Here is an 18,190-nt window from a genome sequence, read left to right on the forward strand (position 1 = left end):
TGAGTTTATTATGGCCAGGGTGGGTCATTTGTCCTGTATTCTTTAGATCATAAGTCAACAGCATACCAAAAACAGATCTGCATTTCCGGGGCAGAGTAATATAGCTCAGGAGACAGATGATCTAGACAGATGAACCACAATTTATTAATTGAAAATGTACAGTGGAACTGTCAGGAGGACCAGAATGTTCACTTCAGCATGCGTGGCTAGTGTATTCCTTCCCTGTAGGCAGACTTCTGTGGGAAAGCAAGTTGTCATCAGCAGGTTGCTTGGTGATTGTGGAATTGGAGCAAGGGGAATTAACTGTAATAACCTGATTGTTGAATGGCCTCTGATCTTTAAAGAGAAACTCCATTTTAATCCTTTACTTAAAGTGTTGAGTCGCCTGCACCCTAGTGTACCCATTTTAATTGTAAAGTAGGGACCTCTATGAGGAATCATAATATGACCAGTATGCCCCTTATGCAGACAGCTGCTTGAGTAGCATTTCCAACTTGGATATCTTTTTATGGTCCTTAATCTCAAGGTATCTGAAATCAACTTCTTATTTTCCCTAAACAAACTGGAGTTTTCTTTTGACTTTGCCATTTTTTTTTTCTATTAGAAGAGTTACATTCTGTGACCAAGATTCAAAACCTGAACTGGAAATTAAAAAAAAAATCAAATTCTTCATGCAAGCATCACTCTCAATCTTTTCCAAAAGAGTACTCACATAAATGAATATAGGTAAAGTACCTAGCTATTATTTGGGTTATATTTCTCTCTCTTCCAACTTTCCCCAGACCTGTCTTTCTTATAAAAATCCAGCAAGACTTTGACGCACGAAAACCAACATCTTAACCCCTTGCACGAGATGAAGGCAAGGGTAAGGTAAAACCCATTCAGTGACTTACCTTCTTTCATTTCTCCTGCTTTGGGGTGATTTCAAAAAAGGAACAATGTTTTTATGTAGATAATGTTTGCTTCAGCACTTGTAAATGGTTGAATTTCAAAATCGTAAACTATATTTTATTTTAGCAAATCCTTCTTTATCACCTTTTTTTTTTTTCCCCTCAGTCTATTTCCTTAGACCCTCACGGATCTGAAAGTTCAATAGAAGATGGCTTTTTCTTTTCTCTAACATCAGTCAATGTCAGCTGGGGTATTTTGGTGAATTGATAAATATAAGACAATAAAAGAACTAAAATTTACTTCCTCAAATTTACACTATAATCTAAAATATTACTATGAATACTCCATTAGATATATCTGGGTTGTTGTTATTATAAAGAAACGATTGGATTGGAGGAAATGTGGACTTGAATTCTTAATTTTTGTTATAACCACATGTTTTAGAGAGTAAAAACACTTGGATAAGATCATTAATAAGGAACAATTTTCACAAACATCAGAGAAATGTTTAATTCATATAACAGTGATTATCACTCTGCATTAAATATGAAATAGAGCATATTTTCTACAAAGGCAAAAATGACTAAATTTAAAAAAGATTTATTCATTATATTAAAAATAAAAAGTTTTAAAGATATTTTGGAAGGTGTTATTAGAGAAATTAAAAGCATTGAAATAATTGTAAGGCTTAAAAGGTAATTTTAGAAATGATATGGTTTTGCTTTATGCTTAATTGGGGATTTTAAAATGCAAAGTGCTTGTAGGAAGATCTAAAATAAGAGATAGAAGGGGTTACATGGATATTTTCTCTTTAGTTACCTTTGTATTGCACAAATATATATTATGTTCATCCTGTGTACTGGCTATCTGTTGGTGCTAATCCCTCAAAGCAATCTAGCAAACCAAGGAGAAAGGAAGAAAATGTTGGCCAGTGGCCAGTACTCCTAATAACTTCCTGAGAGATTAAATTTCTTCTTGCCTGCATTCTCATTGGCACCTGTCAGGGTGGAGAGTCCCTTTTGCCATCCTGCTTAAAGAACTGTTCTTCCTTTTACCTGCTCGAGGGACTCGGAGCTCATGAAAACAGAATATGTTAACTTAGTCTCCAGAGAGTTTTCAAGCCCTAACAAGTTGACTTAGAACTTTCTGATGAGCCTTAAAACCCATTGGCCAGATGGGGCCATCAGATCGAGGTGGTGTTGTCACTGAATCCATTCATCTTTTCCCATGTCCACATTTTGTATCTGTTGTGAAATTTTGTTGGAACAAAAATAGCTCCTCATGGATAAATACCCACTTTTGTCCATGTTTTTCTCACAGAAAGTCTTTTCCTCAAAAAAAAAAAAAAATCCTTTTTGTGCATCTTCTTTTAGAGTCAGGGTGCTTCCTCTTGCCCTTCTTCTCCCAGAGATTTGCAAATTTCCTTCTCCTTTCTCATGCTACTCAGTTTGCCTGCAACGCTCTTCCTATTGCTAACCAAATACTTCTCATTCTTTGAGGTTCTTCCTAGACTGGAGGTGGGGTTGCACAGGAGAATAGCGACCAGCCAGAGAGAGAGAGGCCAAGAAAGCCACAAAGGTTCCCAGTTTGGGAGGATCTAAAACTTTTTTGAACTTGCAGTTGGGGTCTAGGAAGAGAGAGTTGCTAAAAGGGAAATGCCTTTAGTATCAGGAAGCTCTTCATTCCTCATAGAAACTGAGAAATTAATTCTTTCATTTAGCAGACATTTATTGAGCACTGCCGCATGCCAGTCATGCATTTAATATGGAAGATACAACTATGGTCCAGACAGATCAGTTCTCTGCCCCACTGGAGTTTGTAGACTAAGGAGAAAACAGCTGATGTGATAGGCAAATAAATTCTAGAATTATAGGGGTTCTGAGATGGTAAGTTCTTGATTCTATGGGAGCATATAGGAAGTGGTCTTATCTCTGATTTGGGGGGCCAGGGGAGAGCTCCTAGAGGAAGTGCTAGGAGTGCAGTTTGAGTTGATATTGAAAAGATAGGTACAAATTAGTCAGGTAAAAGGATTGACCGTGGGTATTAGATTATGACTGACAGAGGAGACAACATGAATCATGGCCTTCAAATGGAAAAAGCTGAGCTGAGTATTTCTGTAGTATAGACATGAGGGGGTGCGAGGAGGAATGGGGACTGTAAGGAGAGTGATGAGAGATCAGAGTAGAAAGACTAACAGGGTCCAGGTTGCAGAGGGGCCACGGAATCATGTGGAATTTGATCTTTTAATTTTTTTAAGGCCAATAGGAGGTGATTAAAAGGTTTTAAGTAGGGGTGTGACATAATGCTGTTTAACTTTTATCAATATCACTCTGGCTTCAGTGAGGACCTGAGTCTATGGGTGGTCAGGGCTGGAACAGGGAAACCTATTAATGAAGGAAGGCAGGGAAAAGCAGTAACTGGTCAGCAGACCTGTCCTGGAGGCGTCTGCTGCCTAGGGTTGGGGAACAGTGAGGGGAGGGGAGGATTGTTTTAGGCAGCCTCGTAGCAGTTCATAGAAGGCATGGGAAGAGGAAAAGAAGAGTTATTGGTGGGTCATATTGGAGGACCTCTCTTGGCTTCTTACAGCACCCAGCAGTAGTAACCCCATCTTCATGTTGGATTCATCAATATTAGTGAGTTGTCCCTGGAAAAGCAGTGGGTCTTAGAAAGTGTTGATGGCCCTACATGTCAGGGACACCTTGCAGTGGGTGTTATTCCCTCAGCAGTGCTGAGGCTATGGCTTTTCCTGGCTGTAGTGGATGGGAACTTGTAAATCTAGGTGCACAGCAGGGAGAAATGCTGATGGTTCAGGCTTTTTAGATTCTAGAAATTGATAGTGGAGAAATAGGTGTTGATGAAATTCCTTTGCATCCTCCTTTCTTGTAACTGCTAAGCCATAAGCCTTGCTCTTCCTCTTTTCTGGTCTTTAGATGAGTGACCAGCTTCTTCTTTCGTTGGTGTTTAATGCATCCTGCCACACCACATCTTTGAGCAGAACAAGTCATTCTCTTGCTAACCTAGGGAATATGAATTCAGAAGCTCTCCTTACTGTCATGTGTTTGCAGAGGTGTCTGAGTTCATGTCCATGGTCTACTGGGTTGACGTTGTTTACCCTTTATTTATTCATTCTAAATCCTTAATGGAGTTTGCCATATGAAAGAAATGAGACCACATATAGGGGAAAAAATGAAACATTATTCTGCCCCCTATTTATTTCTAAATTATTTTTTCTTTCAATTTTATTGAGAAGTAATTGACATACAGTGCTGTGTAAGTTTAAGGTGTATAGCATAAGACTGGACCTACATCATGAAATGATGACCACAATAAGTTTAATGAACATCCATAATTTCATATCGATAAATTATTTTTGTTGTGGTGAGAACTCATAGGATTTACCCTCTTAATGACTTTTGTATGTAACATACACTACTGTTATATTGATCATGGTTGCACTTTACATGCTTAGTACTTATCTTCTAACTGGAAGTTTGTATATTTTAATCACCTTCATCCAACTCCCTCTCTTTCCACCCCTTGTCTCTGGTAATAACAAATCTGATCTCTTTTTCTATGAGATTGTTGTTTGTTTTTTGAGGTATAATTAACCTATAACACTTTAGTAGTTCCTGGTGCACAACACAATGATTCAGTATTTCTTATCATCACCATAATAAGTCTAGTTACCATCTATCACCATGCAGAAATATTATATTATTATTTACTATATGCCCCACACAGTACATCTCATTCTCGTGATTCATTTGTTTAGTCACTGGAAGTTTATACTTCTTAATCTCCCTGTTTCACTCATTCTCCCTCCCTCTGTCTCCCCATCCCTGCAACCACCTGTTTGTTCTCTGTATATGTGTTTCTGTTTTGTTATATTTATCCATTTGTTTTGTTTTTTAGATTCCACATATGAGTGAAACCATACAGTATTTGTCTTTCTGTTCTTTCACTTAGCATAATACCCTCTAGGTCCATCTATGTTGACATCTATGTTGTCCATCAAAATTGACAAAATTTCATTTTATTTTATGGCTGAATAGTATTTAATTGTTTATATACACCACACCTTTATCCATTCATCTATCAGTGGGTACTTAAGTTGCTTCCATATCTTGGCTATTTTAAATACTACTGTGATGCACATGGGGGTGCTTAATGTCTTTTTGAGTTAGTATTTTTATTTGGAAAAATGTCCAAAAGTGAAAAAATACCCCAAAGTGAAAAAATACCCCAAAGTGAAATTGCTGGATCTTATGGTAGATATACTTTTACTTTTTTGAGGAATCTCCATATTGTTTTTCATAGTGAAAGTGCATAAGAAAACTCTCTTTCTCTGCATCCTTGCCAACACTTTCTATGTGTCGTCATTTTGATAATAGCCATCTGACATGTGTGAAGTGGTATCTCATTGTAGTTTTTAAAAAATTTAGTTGATTTGTAATGTAATTTTTACTGTACAGCAAAGTCCAGTTTTATATATATACATGTGTGTGTATATATATATATATACACACACATATACACATTCTTATATTCTTTTCTGTTATGGTTTATCACAGGATATTGAGTATAGTTCTCTATATGCCTGCCAATGCAGGAGACATAAGAAATGTGGGTTTGATCTCTGAGTTGGGAAGATTCCCTGGAGGAGGGCATCACAACCCACTCTAGTATTCTTGCCTGGAGAATCCCGTGGACAGAGGAGCCTGACAGGCTACAGTCCATGGAGTCACAAAGAGTTGGACATGACAAGTGACTTAGCCGGCACACATACTGTAGGATCTTGTTTATCCATTGTGTATATAATAGCTTGCATCTGCTGACTTCAAATTCCCAATCCATCTCTCTTCAACTCCCTTCCCCACTGGCAACCACAAGCTTGATTTTTATGTCTGTGAGTCTGTTTCTTAGTTAAGTTCATTCGTATCATATTTTAGATTCCACATATACATGGTATCATGTTATTTGCCTTTCTCTTTCTAATTTAGTTAGTATGATACTCTCTGGATCCAGCCGTTCTTTTTTATGACTGAGTAGCATTCCAGTGTGTGTGTGTGTGTGTGTGTGTGTGTGTAGTGCATCTTCTTTATCCATTTGTTTTTCAGTGAACATAGGTTATTTCCCTATGTCTTGGCTATTTTCTATGTTCTTGGCAATGAACATTGGGGTGCATCTCATTGCAGTTTTGATTTGTATTACTCTGCTGATTAGTGATGTTGAGCATCTTTCTTATGTATCCATTTGCCATCCATATGTATTTTTTTGGAAAAATGTCTCTTTGGGTCTTCTGATTATTTTTTAGTGGGGTTGGGGTTTTTTTTTTTGATGTTGAGTTGTATGAGTTGTATATTTTGGATGTTAACTCCTTATCAGATGTATCATTTGCAAATATCTTCCCAAATGCAGTAGGTGGCCTTTTAGTTTTGTTGATAGTTTCCTTCACTGTGCAAGTTTTTTAGTTTGATGTAGTCCCATTTTTCTCATGTTTTCCTTGCTTACTTCATACATATACTTTTATATATTATGTAGCACATATACATTGGAGAAGGCAATGGCAACCCACTCCAGTGTTCTTGCCTGGAGAATCGCAGGGATGGCGGATCCTTGTGGGCTGCCATCTATGGGGTCGCACAGACTCGGACACTATTGAAGTGACTTAGCAGCAGCAGCAGCAGCGCATATACACACACACATATATGTATACCACACACATATACTTTTTCAGATTCTTTCCCCTTATAGGTAGGTTATTACATAATATTGAGTATAGTTCCTTGTGCTATACAGTAGGTTCTTGTTGGCTACCTGTTTTATACAGAGTGTGTATATGTTGGAGAAGGAAATGGCACTCAACTCCAATATTCTTGTCTGGAGAATCCCATGGACTGAGGAGCCTGGTCCACGGGGTCACAAAGAGTCAGACACTACTGAGCATGTGTGTCTGTTAATCCCACCTCCTAATATATCTGTTTTGCTACCCCCTCTCCCATTTGTGAATCATAAGTTTGTTTGCTCTCTTTGTGAGCCTCTTTCTTTTTGGAAATAAGATCATTTGTGTCTTTTAAAATTTTAGGTTCTATGTGGAAATAATGTTTGTATGATTGTTGTCTTTGGCTTACTTTACTTAGTACCTGGTAATCTTTAGGTACTTCCATGTTGCTGCATATGGGCATTATTTCATTCTTTCTTATGGCTGAGTAATATTCCTTACACACACACGTGCACATCACGTCTTTATTCATTCATCTGTCAATATGCATTTGGTTTGCTTTCATGTCTTGACTATTGTAAATAGTGCTGCAGTGAACATTGGGTGCATGTATCTTTTTGAATTATGTCCAGGAGTTGGATTGCAGGATCATAGGGTAGCTCTAGTTTTAGCTCTTAGATGAACCTCTATACTGTTCTCCATAGTGGAGAGGGTTCCTTTTTCTCTACATCCTCTCTAGCATTTATTACTGATAGACCTTTTGATGATGGTTATTTTGACTACTGTGAGGTGATACCTCATTGTAGTTTTCATTGGCATTTCTTTTATAGTTAGCAATGTTGAGCAGCTTTTCATTTGCCTTTTTGGTCATATGTATGTCTTCTTTGGAGAAATATCTATCTAGATCTTTTGCTTATTGGGTTTTTGTTTTTGTGATATTGAGTTGCATGAACTGTTTGTATATTTTGGAGCTTGACCCTTTGTTGGTCGCATCATTTGCAAATATTGTCTCCCATTCTGTAGGTTGTCTTTTCACATTGTTGATGGTTTCCTTTGCTGGGCAAAACCTTTTAAGTTTAATTAGGTTTGACTTGTTTATTTTTGTTTTTATTTCCATTACTCTGGAAGAGGGGATCCAAAAAGATATTTCTGTGTCTTACATTTAGGTCTTTAATCCATTTTGAATTTATTTTTGTGTATGGTGTTAGGGAATGTTCTAATTTCATTCTTTTATATGTAGGTGTTCAGTTTTACCATCACCACTTATTGAAGAGAATGCTTTTTTTCCCACTGTATTCTTGCCTCCTTTGCCATAGATTAATTGACCATGGATGAGTAGGTTTATTTCTGGGCTTTCTGTCCTGTTTCATGAATCTTCAGTTCCATTTTTGTGCCAGTACCATACTGTTTTAATGATTGTAGTTTTGTACAATAGGCTGGAGTCAGGGAGCCTGATTCCTTCAGCTGTTTTTCTTAAGACTGTTTTTGCTATTTGATGTCTTTTGTGTTTCCATACAAATTAAAATTTTTTTCTAGTTCTATGAAAAATGCCATTGGTAATTTGATAGGGGTTGAATTAAATGTGTAGGTTGCCTTGGATAGTATTGCCATTTTGACATTATTGATTCTTCCAAACCAAGAACATGTTATATCTTTTGATCTATTTGTGTCTTCTTTGATTTCTTTCATCAGCATCTAATAGTTTTTGGAATACAGGTATTTTGCCTCCTCAGCTAGGTTTATTTCCAAGTATTTTATAGTGGTAAATGAGATTGTTTTCTTAATTTTTTTTCTGATCTTTCATTATTAGTGTATAGGAGTGAAGCTGATTTCTGTGTTTTAAATTTTTATCCTGAAACTTTACCAGATTCATTGAGTTCTAGTAGCTTTCTAGTAACATCTTTAGGATTTTCTATGTATAGTGTTGCATCATCTGCAAACAGTGACAGTTTACTTCTTCTTTTCCAATTTGGATTTGTTTTATTTCTTCTCAAATTGTTGTGGCTAGAACTTTCAAAACAATATTGTATAAAAGTGATGAAGACTAGACATCTTTGTCTTATTCCTGATCTTAGAGGAAATGCTTTCAGTTTTTCACCATTGAGTGTGATATTAGCTGTGGATTTGTCGTATATGGCCTTTATTATGTTGAGGTAGTTTCCCTATGCCCATTTTATGGAAGATTTCCTTTCCATTTTATAGAAGTTTTTCTTTTTTCTTTTAATGGGTGTTTAATTTTGGGTGTTTAATTTTGTTGAAAACTTTTTATGCATCTATTTAGATCATATGATTTTTATTCTTCAACTTGTTAATGTGGTGTATCACACACTGATTTTGCAGATATTAAAAAATCTTTGCATCACTGTGATAAATTCTACTTTATCATGGTATATGATCCTTCTAATGCATTGTTGGATTTGGTTTGTTAGTATTGAGGATTCTTATGTCTGTGTTGATCATTGATATTGACGTGTAATTTTCTCTTTTTTGTGATATTTTATTTGGTTTCATAATCAGGGTGATGGGGGCCCCATAGAATGAGTTTGGGAGTGTTCTTTCCTCTGCAGTTTTTGAAATAGTTTCAGAAGGATAGGTGTTAGCTAATCTGTAAGTGTATAATAGAACTCACCTGTGGAATGATCTGGTCCTGCCTTTTGTTTGGGAGTTTTTTTAAATTACAGGTTCAATTTCAGTACATATAATTGGTCTGTTCATAATTTCTGTTTCTTCCTGACTCAATCTTAGTTGATTGTACCTTTCTAAGAATTTGTCCATTTCTTCTAGGTTGTCCATTTCATTGGTGTATAGTTATTCATAGTAGTCTCTGATACTTTGAATTTATGTGCTGTCAGTTGTAATTTCTTTTTCATTTCTGATTTTATTGATTTGAATCCTCTCCTTTTTTTTTCTTAATGAGTCTGTAAAGGTTTATCAATTATTTATCTTTTTAAAGAATAATCTCTAGTTTCTCTAATCTTTTCTATTGTTTTCTCTGTCTCTATATCATTTATTTTCAATCTGATCTTTATGATTTCTTTCCTTCCACTAACTTTGGGTTTTGTTTGTTCTTTTTCTAGTTGCTTTAGTGTAAGGTTAGGTTGTTATTTTTAATTTTTCTTGTTTCCTGAGCTAAGCTTGTATCACTATTAACTTCCCTTTTAGAACTACTTTAGCTATGTCCCACAGGTTTTGGATTATGGTATTTTCATTTTTATGTTTCTAGGTATATTTTAATTTCCTCTTTGATTTCTTCAGTGAACCATTGGTTGTTTGTAGCATATTGTTTAGCTTCTATGTGTTTGTGGTTTTTGCCGTTTTTTCTTGTAATTTACTTCTAGTCCCAGAGCACTGTGGTTGGAAAAGATGCTTGGTATGACTTCAGTTTTCTTAAATTTACCAAGATTTCCTTTGTTGTCCAGCATGTGATCTATTCTGGAGAATGTTCCATATGCACTTGAAAAGAAGATATATTCTTCTGATTTTGGATGGAATGCTCTATAAATGTCAATTAAATTTATCTGTTCTAATGTGTCATTTAAAGCCTGTGTTTCCTTATTGATTTTCTGTCTGGATGATGTTTCTGTTGATGTAAGTGCAATGCTAAAGTCCTCCACTATGGTACTACTGTCAGTTTTCCTTTTATATCTGTTAACATTTGCTGAATATATTGAGGTGCTCCTGTGTTGGGTGCATATATAATTGTTATATCTTCTTCTGTTGATCCCTTGACTATTATGTAATGTCCTTTTTTGTGTCTTATAACAGTCTTTATTTTAATGTCTATTTTGTCTGACAAGAATACTGCTACTCTAGCTTTCCTTTGATTTCCATTTGCATAGAATACCTTTTTCTATCCCCTCACTTTGAGTCTGTGTGTGTCCCTAGATCTGAAGTGGGTCTCTTATAGACAACACATATACGGATCTTGTTTTTGTATTCATTCAGCCAGCCTATGTCTTTTGGTTGGAGCATTTAATCTATTTACATTTGAGATAATTATTGATATATATGTTCTTACTGCTATTTTAAAGTTGTTTTTGATTTTGTAGGACTTTTAAAAATTCCTTTTCTCTTTTGTTTACTTCTCTTGTGATTTGATAACTATCTTTAGTGTTATGTTTGGATTCTTTTTCTTTTCTGTGTGTTTATCTATTATAGATTTTTTGTTTGTGGTTACCATGAAGTTTTGATGTAGCAGTCTATATGTATACATGATTGTTTTAAGTTGCTGGTTTCTTAACTTAAAATGCATTTCAAATAGCCTGCATTTGTACTTTACTCTTCTCACAATTACTGTTTTGACATCATATTTGTGTGTAGATGGTTTCCTACTTTTACTATATGTTTACATTTATTAGTGAGCTTTACCATTTTGTAATTTTCTTGTTTCTAATTGTGGCCTTTTCTTTTATGCTTGAAGAATTGCTTTAGCATTTGTGGTAACACTTGTTTGGTGGTGCTGAATTCTTTTAGCTTTTGCTTGTCTATAAAGCTTTTGATTTCTCCATCAATTCTGAATGAGAGTCACGCTGAGCAAACTATTCTTGATTTTAGGTTTTTCCCTTTCTTTACTTTGAACATATCAAGCCACTCCCTTCTGGCCTGTACTGCTGCTGCTGGTCAGTTGCTTCAGTCGTGTCTGACTCTGTGCAACCCCATAGACGGCAGCCTACCAGGCTCGCCATCCCTGGGATTCTCCAGGTAAGAACACTGGAGTGGGTTGCCATTTCCTTCTCCACTGCATGAAAGTGAAGTTGCTCAGTCGTGTCTGACTCTTCACGACCCCATGGACTGCAGCCTACCAGGCTCCTCCAACTATGGGATTTACCAGGCAAGAGTACTGGAGTGGGGTGTCATTTCTGGCCTGTACAGTTTCTGCTAAAAAATCAAGTGATAGTCTTATGGGGATTCCCTTGTTTATTATTTGTTGCTTTTTCTTTCTTGCTTTTAATATTTTCTCTGTCCTTAGTTTTTGTCAGTTTGATTACTATGTGTCTAGGCATGTTCCTCCTTCATTTAATTCTATTTGGGACCATCTGCACTTCCTGGACTTGGGTGACTCTGGAAGGAATCACACTTGACACTTAAATAAAAGGCAGGTGTTGGAGCATCACCTCTGTAATATTCAAATTTACAGAGTTTTGGATATATTAGAAAATTTGGCTCCATTTTAATCCCAAATTGAATTTCATACTTGTTCTTACTTTAAGTTGTTCCATATATCTGCTATAATACAAATAGGTAATTTTTATATAGAATTGTCTCTCTTAAAATTTTTAATTGAAATAGAATTGATTTACAATGGTGTGTTTGTTTCAGGTGTACAACAAATTGACTTGGGTCTCTCTCTCTATATATGTACATATATATGTATATGTATGTGTATATATATGTGTGTATATATGCATATGTGTATATATACACACATAAATACATTCTTTTTTAGATTCTTTTCCATTATAGGTTATTACAAGACATCGTACATAGTTTCATGTACTATACAGCATATCCTTGTTGGTTATATATTATATATATAGTAGTGTGTATATTTTGATTGCAAACTCCAAATTTATCCCTTCCCCCTTTCCAGTTTGGTAACCATAAGTTTGTTTTCTGTGTCTGTCTGGTTAGATTTAAGTCTCATAAATGGAGTCTGTTATTCTTTATTGTGTTAATGACTTCCTAGTCATCTAAATTTGACTAGGAAGAAAGCTGAATGATGGGAATTTTTGGTTAACGAGTGTTTCTCAAATACTAATGTTTTGTACATATCCCGTTTTCTTATATAGGCCAGCTGTGAGGCCTGGTGAAAAATAATCAAGTGCAATAATGTTCTGCAGTAGGAAGAAATCACTTGGTAAGTATTGAGTTCTTCAGGAGATACAAAGCAAATATGATTTTTTTTAGCATTCATTTTAATGTCAAAGAGGTATAATTTATAAACAAAAACCACATAGATCTTGAGTGTTCTGTTTGAGCTTTGACAATTTTATGTAGATTTGTAATTATCACCAAAAAGCAAGAGACAATATTTCTCTCACTCCAGAAAGTTCCTTATGTCCCCCTTTTTCATTTTCCCTGCATTGTACACAACCACCTTCTGATTTCTATTTGGTTGATTTGCCTATTTTTGAAATTAGTATAAATGAAATCATGCAGCATGTATTCTTGTGTCTTCTTTCACTAAGTGTAAGGTTTTTGACATATTTCCATGTGATTGCATGTATCAATATTTTGTTATTCAGGTTTTTTCTTGTAAAGCAGTATTCCATTGTATGAATATACCAACCCTTAAAACTAAGATCATATGGTTAGAAATAATTTAGGTTCATTATGGCAAGAAACATTTGGTTTTTGGTTGAGTAATTTGTCTAGCAGAACAGTTTTAATAGTATTCTAGTGTTAAGAAATACAGCATTGTGACCTGAGAGTATTAATCTTGTCTTAAACCTTGTTAGTCAGTGACAGATTATTGTGTAGTTTTTCCTTTAGTGGAAGTTTATTTGGTTTATTACTGCTGCTTTATTTCAGACTTGTTAGAGAGGAAAGGCTGGATTAGAGTATATCTAATACTCTTCTTCTAATCCTATGTGTGACAGTTGGTTAATCCACTTTGATAGGCAGTTATTTCTTGGTGCAGTCTGTTCACTTGTTGGACACATTCATTCCGATGTTCAGTTTCATAATGAGCTGAAATCTGTCTCAGTGTAATTTGCACATGTAGGTCATTAGTTATGCCCTCTGGGGCAATATTTTCATATTTCCAGAGCTTATTTAAGAGTCTAGAATTATTGTTGTCATTTTTTCTTTTTCAAATCAAGTGATTTATTTATATCTAGTCACTGGTATTATCTTAATAATGTAAACATTAGATTAACCAGTTTTGACAAGGACAGGTTTCCAACAGAATCTATTGTTGCGAGGTTTTGATAAGTTCAGTTTCACTCTTTTAAAGTAATTTCTATGTATATATGAATGCATATACATAAAATAAGCAATTTTTTATGAGTAAAAATAAGAAAATAGAAGTAACTGTAATTGGACAGTCCAGAGATAACTGCTCCAGAGTGCCATGTTGCCCAATTTAGAGAGCTCCAATCAGTGACCTCTAATTAATACGTTAATGTATATTTATCCACGTTATCTCCAGATGGAACTATGGTGTGCATCATTTTGAAACTGGCTCTTAAATCATAATGTTGAAATCATAGATACCTTTTCTACCTTAAACTTTTCTCTCTAACATTTTATTTTTTTATATTTTCCTCTAACTTTTAATTTTGAAAATGTTGGAACATACAAAAAATTGGAAGAATGATAAACACCCAAATACCTTTCACCTAAATTCTACAGTTGTTACATTTTGCCACATCTGTTTCCTCTTTTTCCTTTCCCTTCCACCAGCGCACACCCAAGCACATGCATACACATAAACCTTTTTGTTATTGAAGACATCATGACTCTTATCCCCAAATACTTAAGCACAGATCTCCTAAGAACAAGGACATTTTCCATCTTAACTGGAGTATTGTCACCACATCCAAGAAATGTAACATTTAAGAACAAGTAACATACATTCCATTTTTTTCAGTTTCCCCAATTGTCCCCACATCTCATGTCTCAGAGCTTGTTTTTATTTTTAGTATGATACCTAATTATAATGTTCACAACATTGTGTTTGGCTTTAAACTCCTTTAAGTTTTCTTTTAGATTTAGAATAGTTTGTCATCATGTTGATTTTTGGCAAAAATCATTCTACTTAGTCGTTTTGGATTGAACATCTTGGGCGCAAATACTATGAAATAGTACTTAAATGGGAAACTAATAAATTAGTTACTTGAACCACTCTTGATGGGGAACACAACTTGCTGATCTTCCTCATATAGAATTTCATTTTACACACTGTCATTGCTATTTGTAATGAGCTATTAAGTAGTCCATTTGTAAATAGCTTTGTAATGAGGTGAAATTTTGCCACATAGTTGGGACTATATTCACTGTGGTGCTAACTGGCAGAGAAAGCTGAGGCTAGTTCCTTCCTCTTGGACTTGTTACAGTGGCCACATGACTTGAGGCACTGACTTTGGTGTCACCATCATTGCATCATCATGATTGGGAATGTTACATCTTTCATTCAGTTCAGTCGCTCAGTCGTGTCCAACTCTTTGCGACCCCATGAATCGCAGCATGCCAGGCCTCCCTGTCCACCACCAACTCCCGGAGTTCACTCAGACTCACGCCCATCGAGTCCGTGATGCCATCCAGCCATCTCATCCTGGGTTGTCCCCTTCTCCTCCTTCCCCAATCCCTCCCAGCATCAGAGTCTTTTCCAATGAGTCAACTCTTTGCAGGAGGTGGCCAAAGTACTGGAGTTTCAGCTTTAGCATCATTCCTTCCAAAAGAAATCCCAGGGTTGATCTCCTTCAGGATGGACTGGTTGGATCTCCTTGCAGTCCAAGGGACTCTCAAGAGTCTTCTCCAACACCACAGTTCAAAAGCATCAATTCTTCAGTGCTCAGCCTTCTTCACAGTCCAACTCTCACATCCATACATGACTACTGGGAAAACCATAGCCTTGACTAGACAGACCTTAGTGGGCAAAGTAATGTCTCTGCTTCTGAATATACTATCTAGGTTGGTCATAACTTTTCTTCCAAGGAGTAAGCGTCTGTTAATTTCATGGCTGCAGTCACCATCTGCAGTGATTTTGGAGCCCCCCAAAATAAAAGTCTGACACTGTTTCCATTGTTTCCCCATCTATTTCCCATGAAATGATGGGACCGGATGCCATGATCTTCGTTTTCTGAATGTTGAGCTTTAAGCCAACTTTTCGCTCTCCTCTTTCACTTCCATCAAGAGGCTTTTTAGCTCCTCTTCACTTTCTGCCATAAAGGGTGATGTCATCTGCATATCTTGATTCTTTAGATTATCAGTTCTTGTAGATCTATTTATAGACTGGAGATCTTTGTTGTTTAGTTGCTAAGTCATGTCCGACTGTTTGTGATTCCATGGACTGCAGCACGCCAGGCTTCCCTATCCTCCACACTCTCCTGGAGTTTGCTCAAGTTCATGTACATTGAATCAGTGATGCTATCTAACCATCTCATCCTCTGCCGCTCTATTCTCCTTTGGCCTTCAATCTTTCCCAGCATCAGGGTCTTTTCCAATGAGTCGCCTCCTCGGATCAGGTGGCCAAAGTACTGGAGCATCAGCTTTGGCATCAGTTGATGCTGGAGACCTTATTCAATCTACAATATTCATTTATTTACCATTTTGCCACATTTGCTTCCTCTTCTTCCTCTCCTCTCCTTCCTCTCCTCTCTCTCCCACTCCTCTATTCAGGCAGTCCACAAACATTTTTGAGCACCTATGATATGCTAGGTAGTACCAACTTTACTTCACATAACTTTTTATGATTTAGTAAAAACATGTATCTTTATACAATTAAGTTTACAGTAGCAGTGATAACTTAATAACAATTTACCAAACATCACTACCAGTATGTTTTCCAGAGGAGCACAGACTGGAGAACTTCTAGTCAGCCTGCTGTTGTCAGGGGGAGAATCAGGCAGAAGTGATATTTTACTTCAATGAGTTATTTAAGATCTACATTTAAGAAATGTGCACTTATATTTACATAAACTTTCACATCATCATCAGGAAGCTTGGGACATTGATGATGTATGTGAAAATATAACAAGCCAATCATTAAGTGTTGTGGGAACATAAGAATTTTCTCTCAGATATATGCTTTACTATTTATTATCTCCATATCCATGTAAATCTCACAGTCTTCAGCATGTGGAAAATTCTAGCTAACTGATTCAAGTATTTAAAACACACTTAGAGTCTATTTGTTTGTTTGTTTGTTATTTGTAATTCATCCTTTTGGTGTAAGCTTGAATGGGAGGTCCAAAGATAACCACGTTAAAGCATATATGTGCTTCATATTTTACATATGAACAACAAAGAATGCTGTTCATATGTAAAATACCTAATTCAGATTTTAGGTTGTTAGGTAATATGGGAAGCAAAAGAAGTAGATAATTGGAGGCTTTATTTAAGCTCTAAAGCTATTATTGATTCCAAAATGTGAGGGTTGTGGAGCAACATGCATTATTCCATAGGGTGCAGGCTGGGAAGATCAGACCAAGGTCACATTATGTGTTTCATCGGCCCTTCCCAGGCCCCTTCCTTCAAAAAATATTGAAAATTAAGTTTTACAGTTGTGAGAGTTTAAAGACAAATATAATCCAGGTTGGATTCGTTATTCAGTCCATTTCAATCGCTCAGTCGTGTCCAACTCTTTGTGACCCCATGAATTGCAGCATGCCAGGCCTCCCTGTCCATCACCAACTCCCGGAGTTCACTCAGACTCATGTCCATCGAGTCAGTGATGCCATCCAGCCATCTCATCCTGGGTTGTCCCCTTCTCCTCCTGCCCCCAATCTCTCCCAGCATCAGAGTCTTTTCCAATGAGTCAACTCTTTGCAGGAGGTGGCCAAAGTACTGGAGTTTCAGCTTTAGCATCATTCCTTCCAAAGAAATCCCAGGGCTGATCTTCAGAATGGACTGGTTGGATCTCCTTGCAGTCCAAGGGACTCTCAGGAGTGTTCTCCAACACCACAGTTCAAAAGCATCAATTCTTCAGCACTCAGCTTTCTTCACAGTCCAACTCTCACATCCATACATGACCACTGGAAAATGTATCCATTATTATTATATCCATTTTTCTTCTAACTTTAAATGAAAATTTAAACATTTTTGTGTTCCTTAAAAGTATTGTGGGCTCTAGGTGCTGCATATACTGTGCCTACAAAGGAGGCAGTGCTTTAGTTGAAGTTAAGATACCTGTATATTATTTAGTAGGTACTTGGTTGTTCCTATTGCAGAGGACTTGTGACACAAAAGATGAATAAGACATTCCATTTGTTTCTTTAATATATATACTGCTTCTCTAGTGAAACTATCCATCTTGTTACCGTAGTTATTTTAAACTTCATGTCTGACAGTCCCAATATCTAGATTATCTGTGAGCCTGCTTGTATTTTCTATCTCTTGGTTTTCAATAGTTTGTTATTGTGCTATACCATACCTGCTAGTTTATTATTAAAATCTATACATTGCATGTGAAAAAGTTACAGAGGGTCTGGATGTTATTTTTCTTCAGGAGATTTACCTTTCTTCCAGCAGGCAGTAAGAGAAGGAACAGGTCATTTTGATCCAGTCAAGAACTGAGACAAGTTAAGGCTGGGTTTCAGTGTTTATAAGACCTTGTATGCTTTAGTTTGTTCTCGCTCTAAGTCAGTCCAAGTCCTAGTATGTTACTAGGACCCTTCTTCCCTGCCAGGCTCTGAATTCTAATTATTGTCTCATCTCTGGGCAGGTTAGGAATTACCACATGCCTCAGGGGAAAGGAACAGAGTATCGGGTTCATTTCAGTATATTTCTCTTCTCTGTTGGAACTTTTCCCTTAAAGTCCTGGCTGATTTTGTTGTTCCATGGTAGTTTCAAACAGCTTTGTACATGTCATCTCTTATAATTGTTCTCAATAGATGGGTTTTCCTGATATTTCCT

The 18,190-nt window shown here is 36.3% G+C and overlaps 1 protein-coding gene across 26 annotated transcripts in view; it reads left to right on the forward strand.

Moving 5' to 3' along the window:
• Positions 1–18,190, forward strand: part of ATP8B4 (ATPase phospholipid transporting 8B4 (putative)) — a 295,865-nt gene that overhangs the window by 5,568 nt on the left and 272,107 nt on the right. For 14 of the 26 annotated variants that reach the window (XM_060418005.1, XM_060418019.1, XM_060418024.1 and 11 more), the window contains exon 2: positions 12,403–12,470. In XM_060418005.1, the coding sequence (XP_060273988.1) occupies positions 12,443–12,470 (28 nt within the window). In that variant the 5' untranslated portion in view covers positions 12,403–12,442. Of the gene's footprint in view, positions 1–604; positions 727–11,172; positions 11,315–12,402; positions 12,471–18,190 lie in introns of those variants that run through there. The other 12 variants (XM_060418006.1, XM_060418000.1, XM_060418017.1 and 9 more) reach the window with 2 other exon arrangements.

Source organism: Ovis aries, chromosome 7 (genome assembly GCF_016772045.2).
Source record: "Ovis aries strain OAR_USU_Benz2616 breed Rambouillet chromosome 7, ARS-UI_Ramb_v3.0, whole genome shotgun sequence".
Lineage (NCBI taxonomy): Eukaryota > Metazoa > Chordata > Mammalia > Artiodactyla > Bovidae > Ovis > Ovis aries.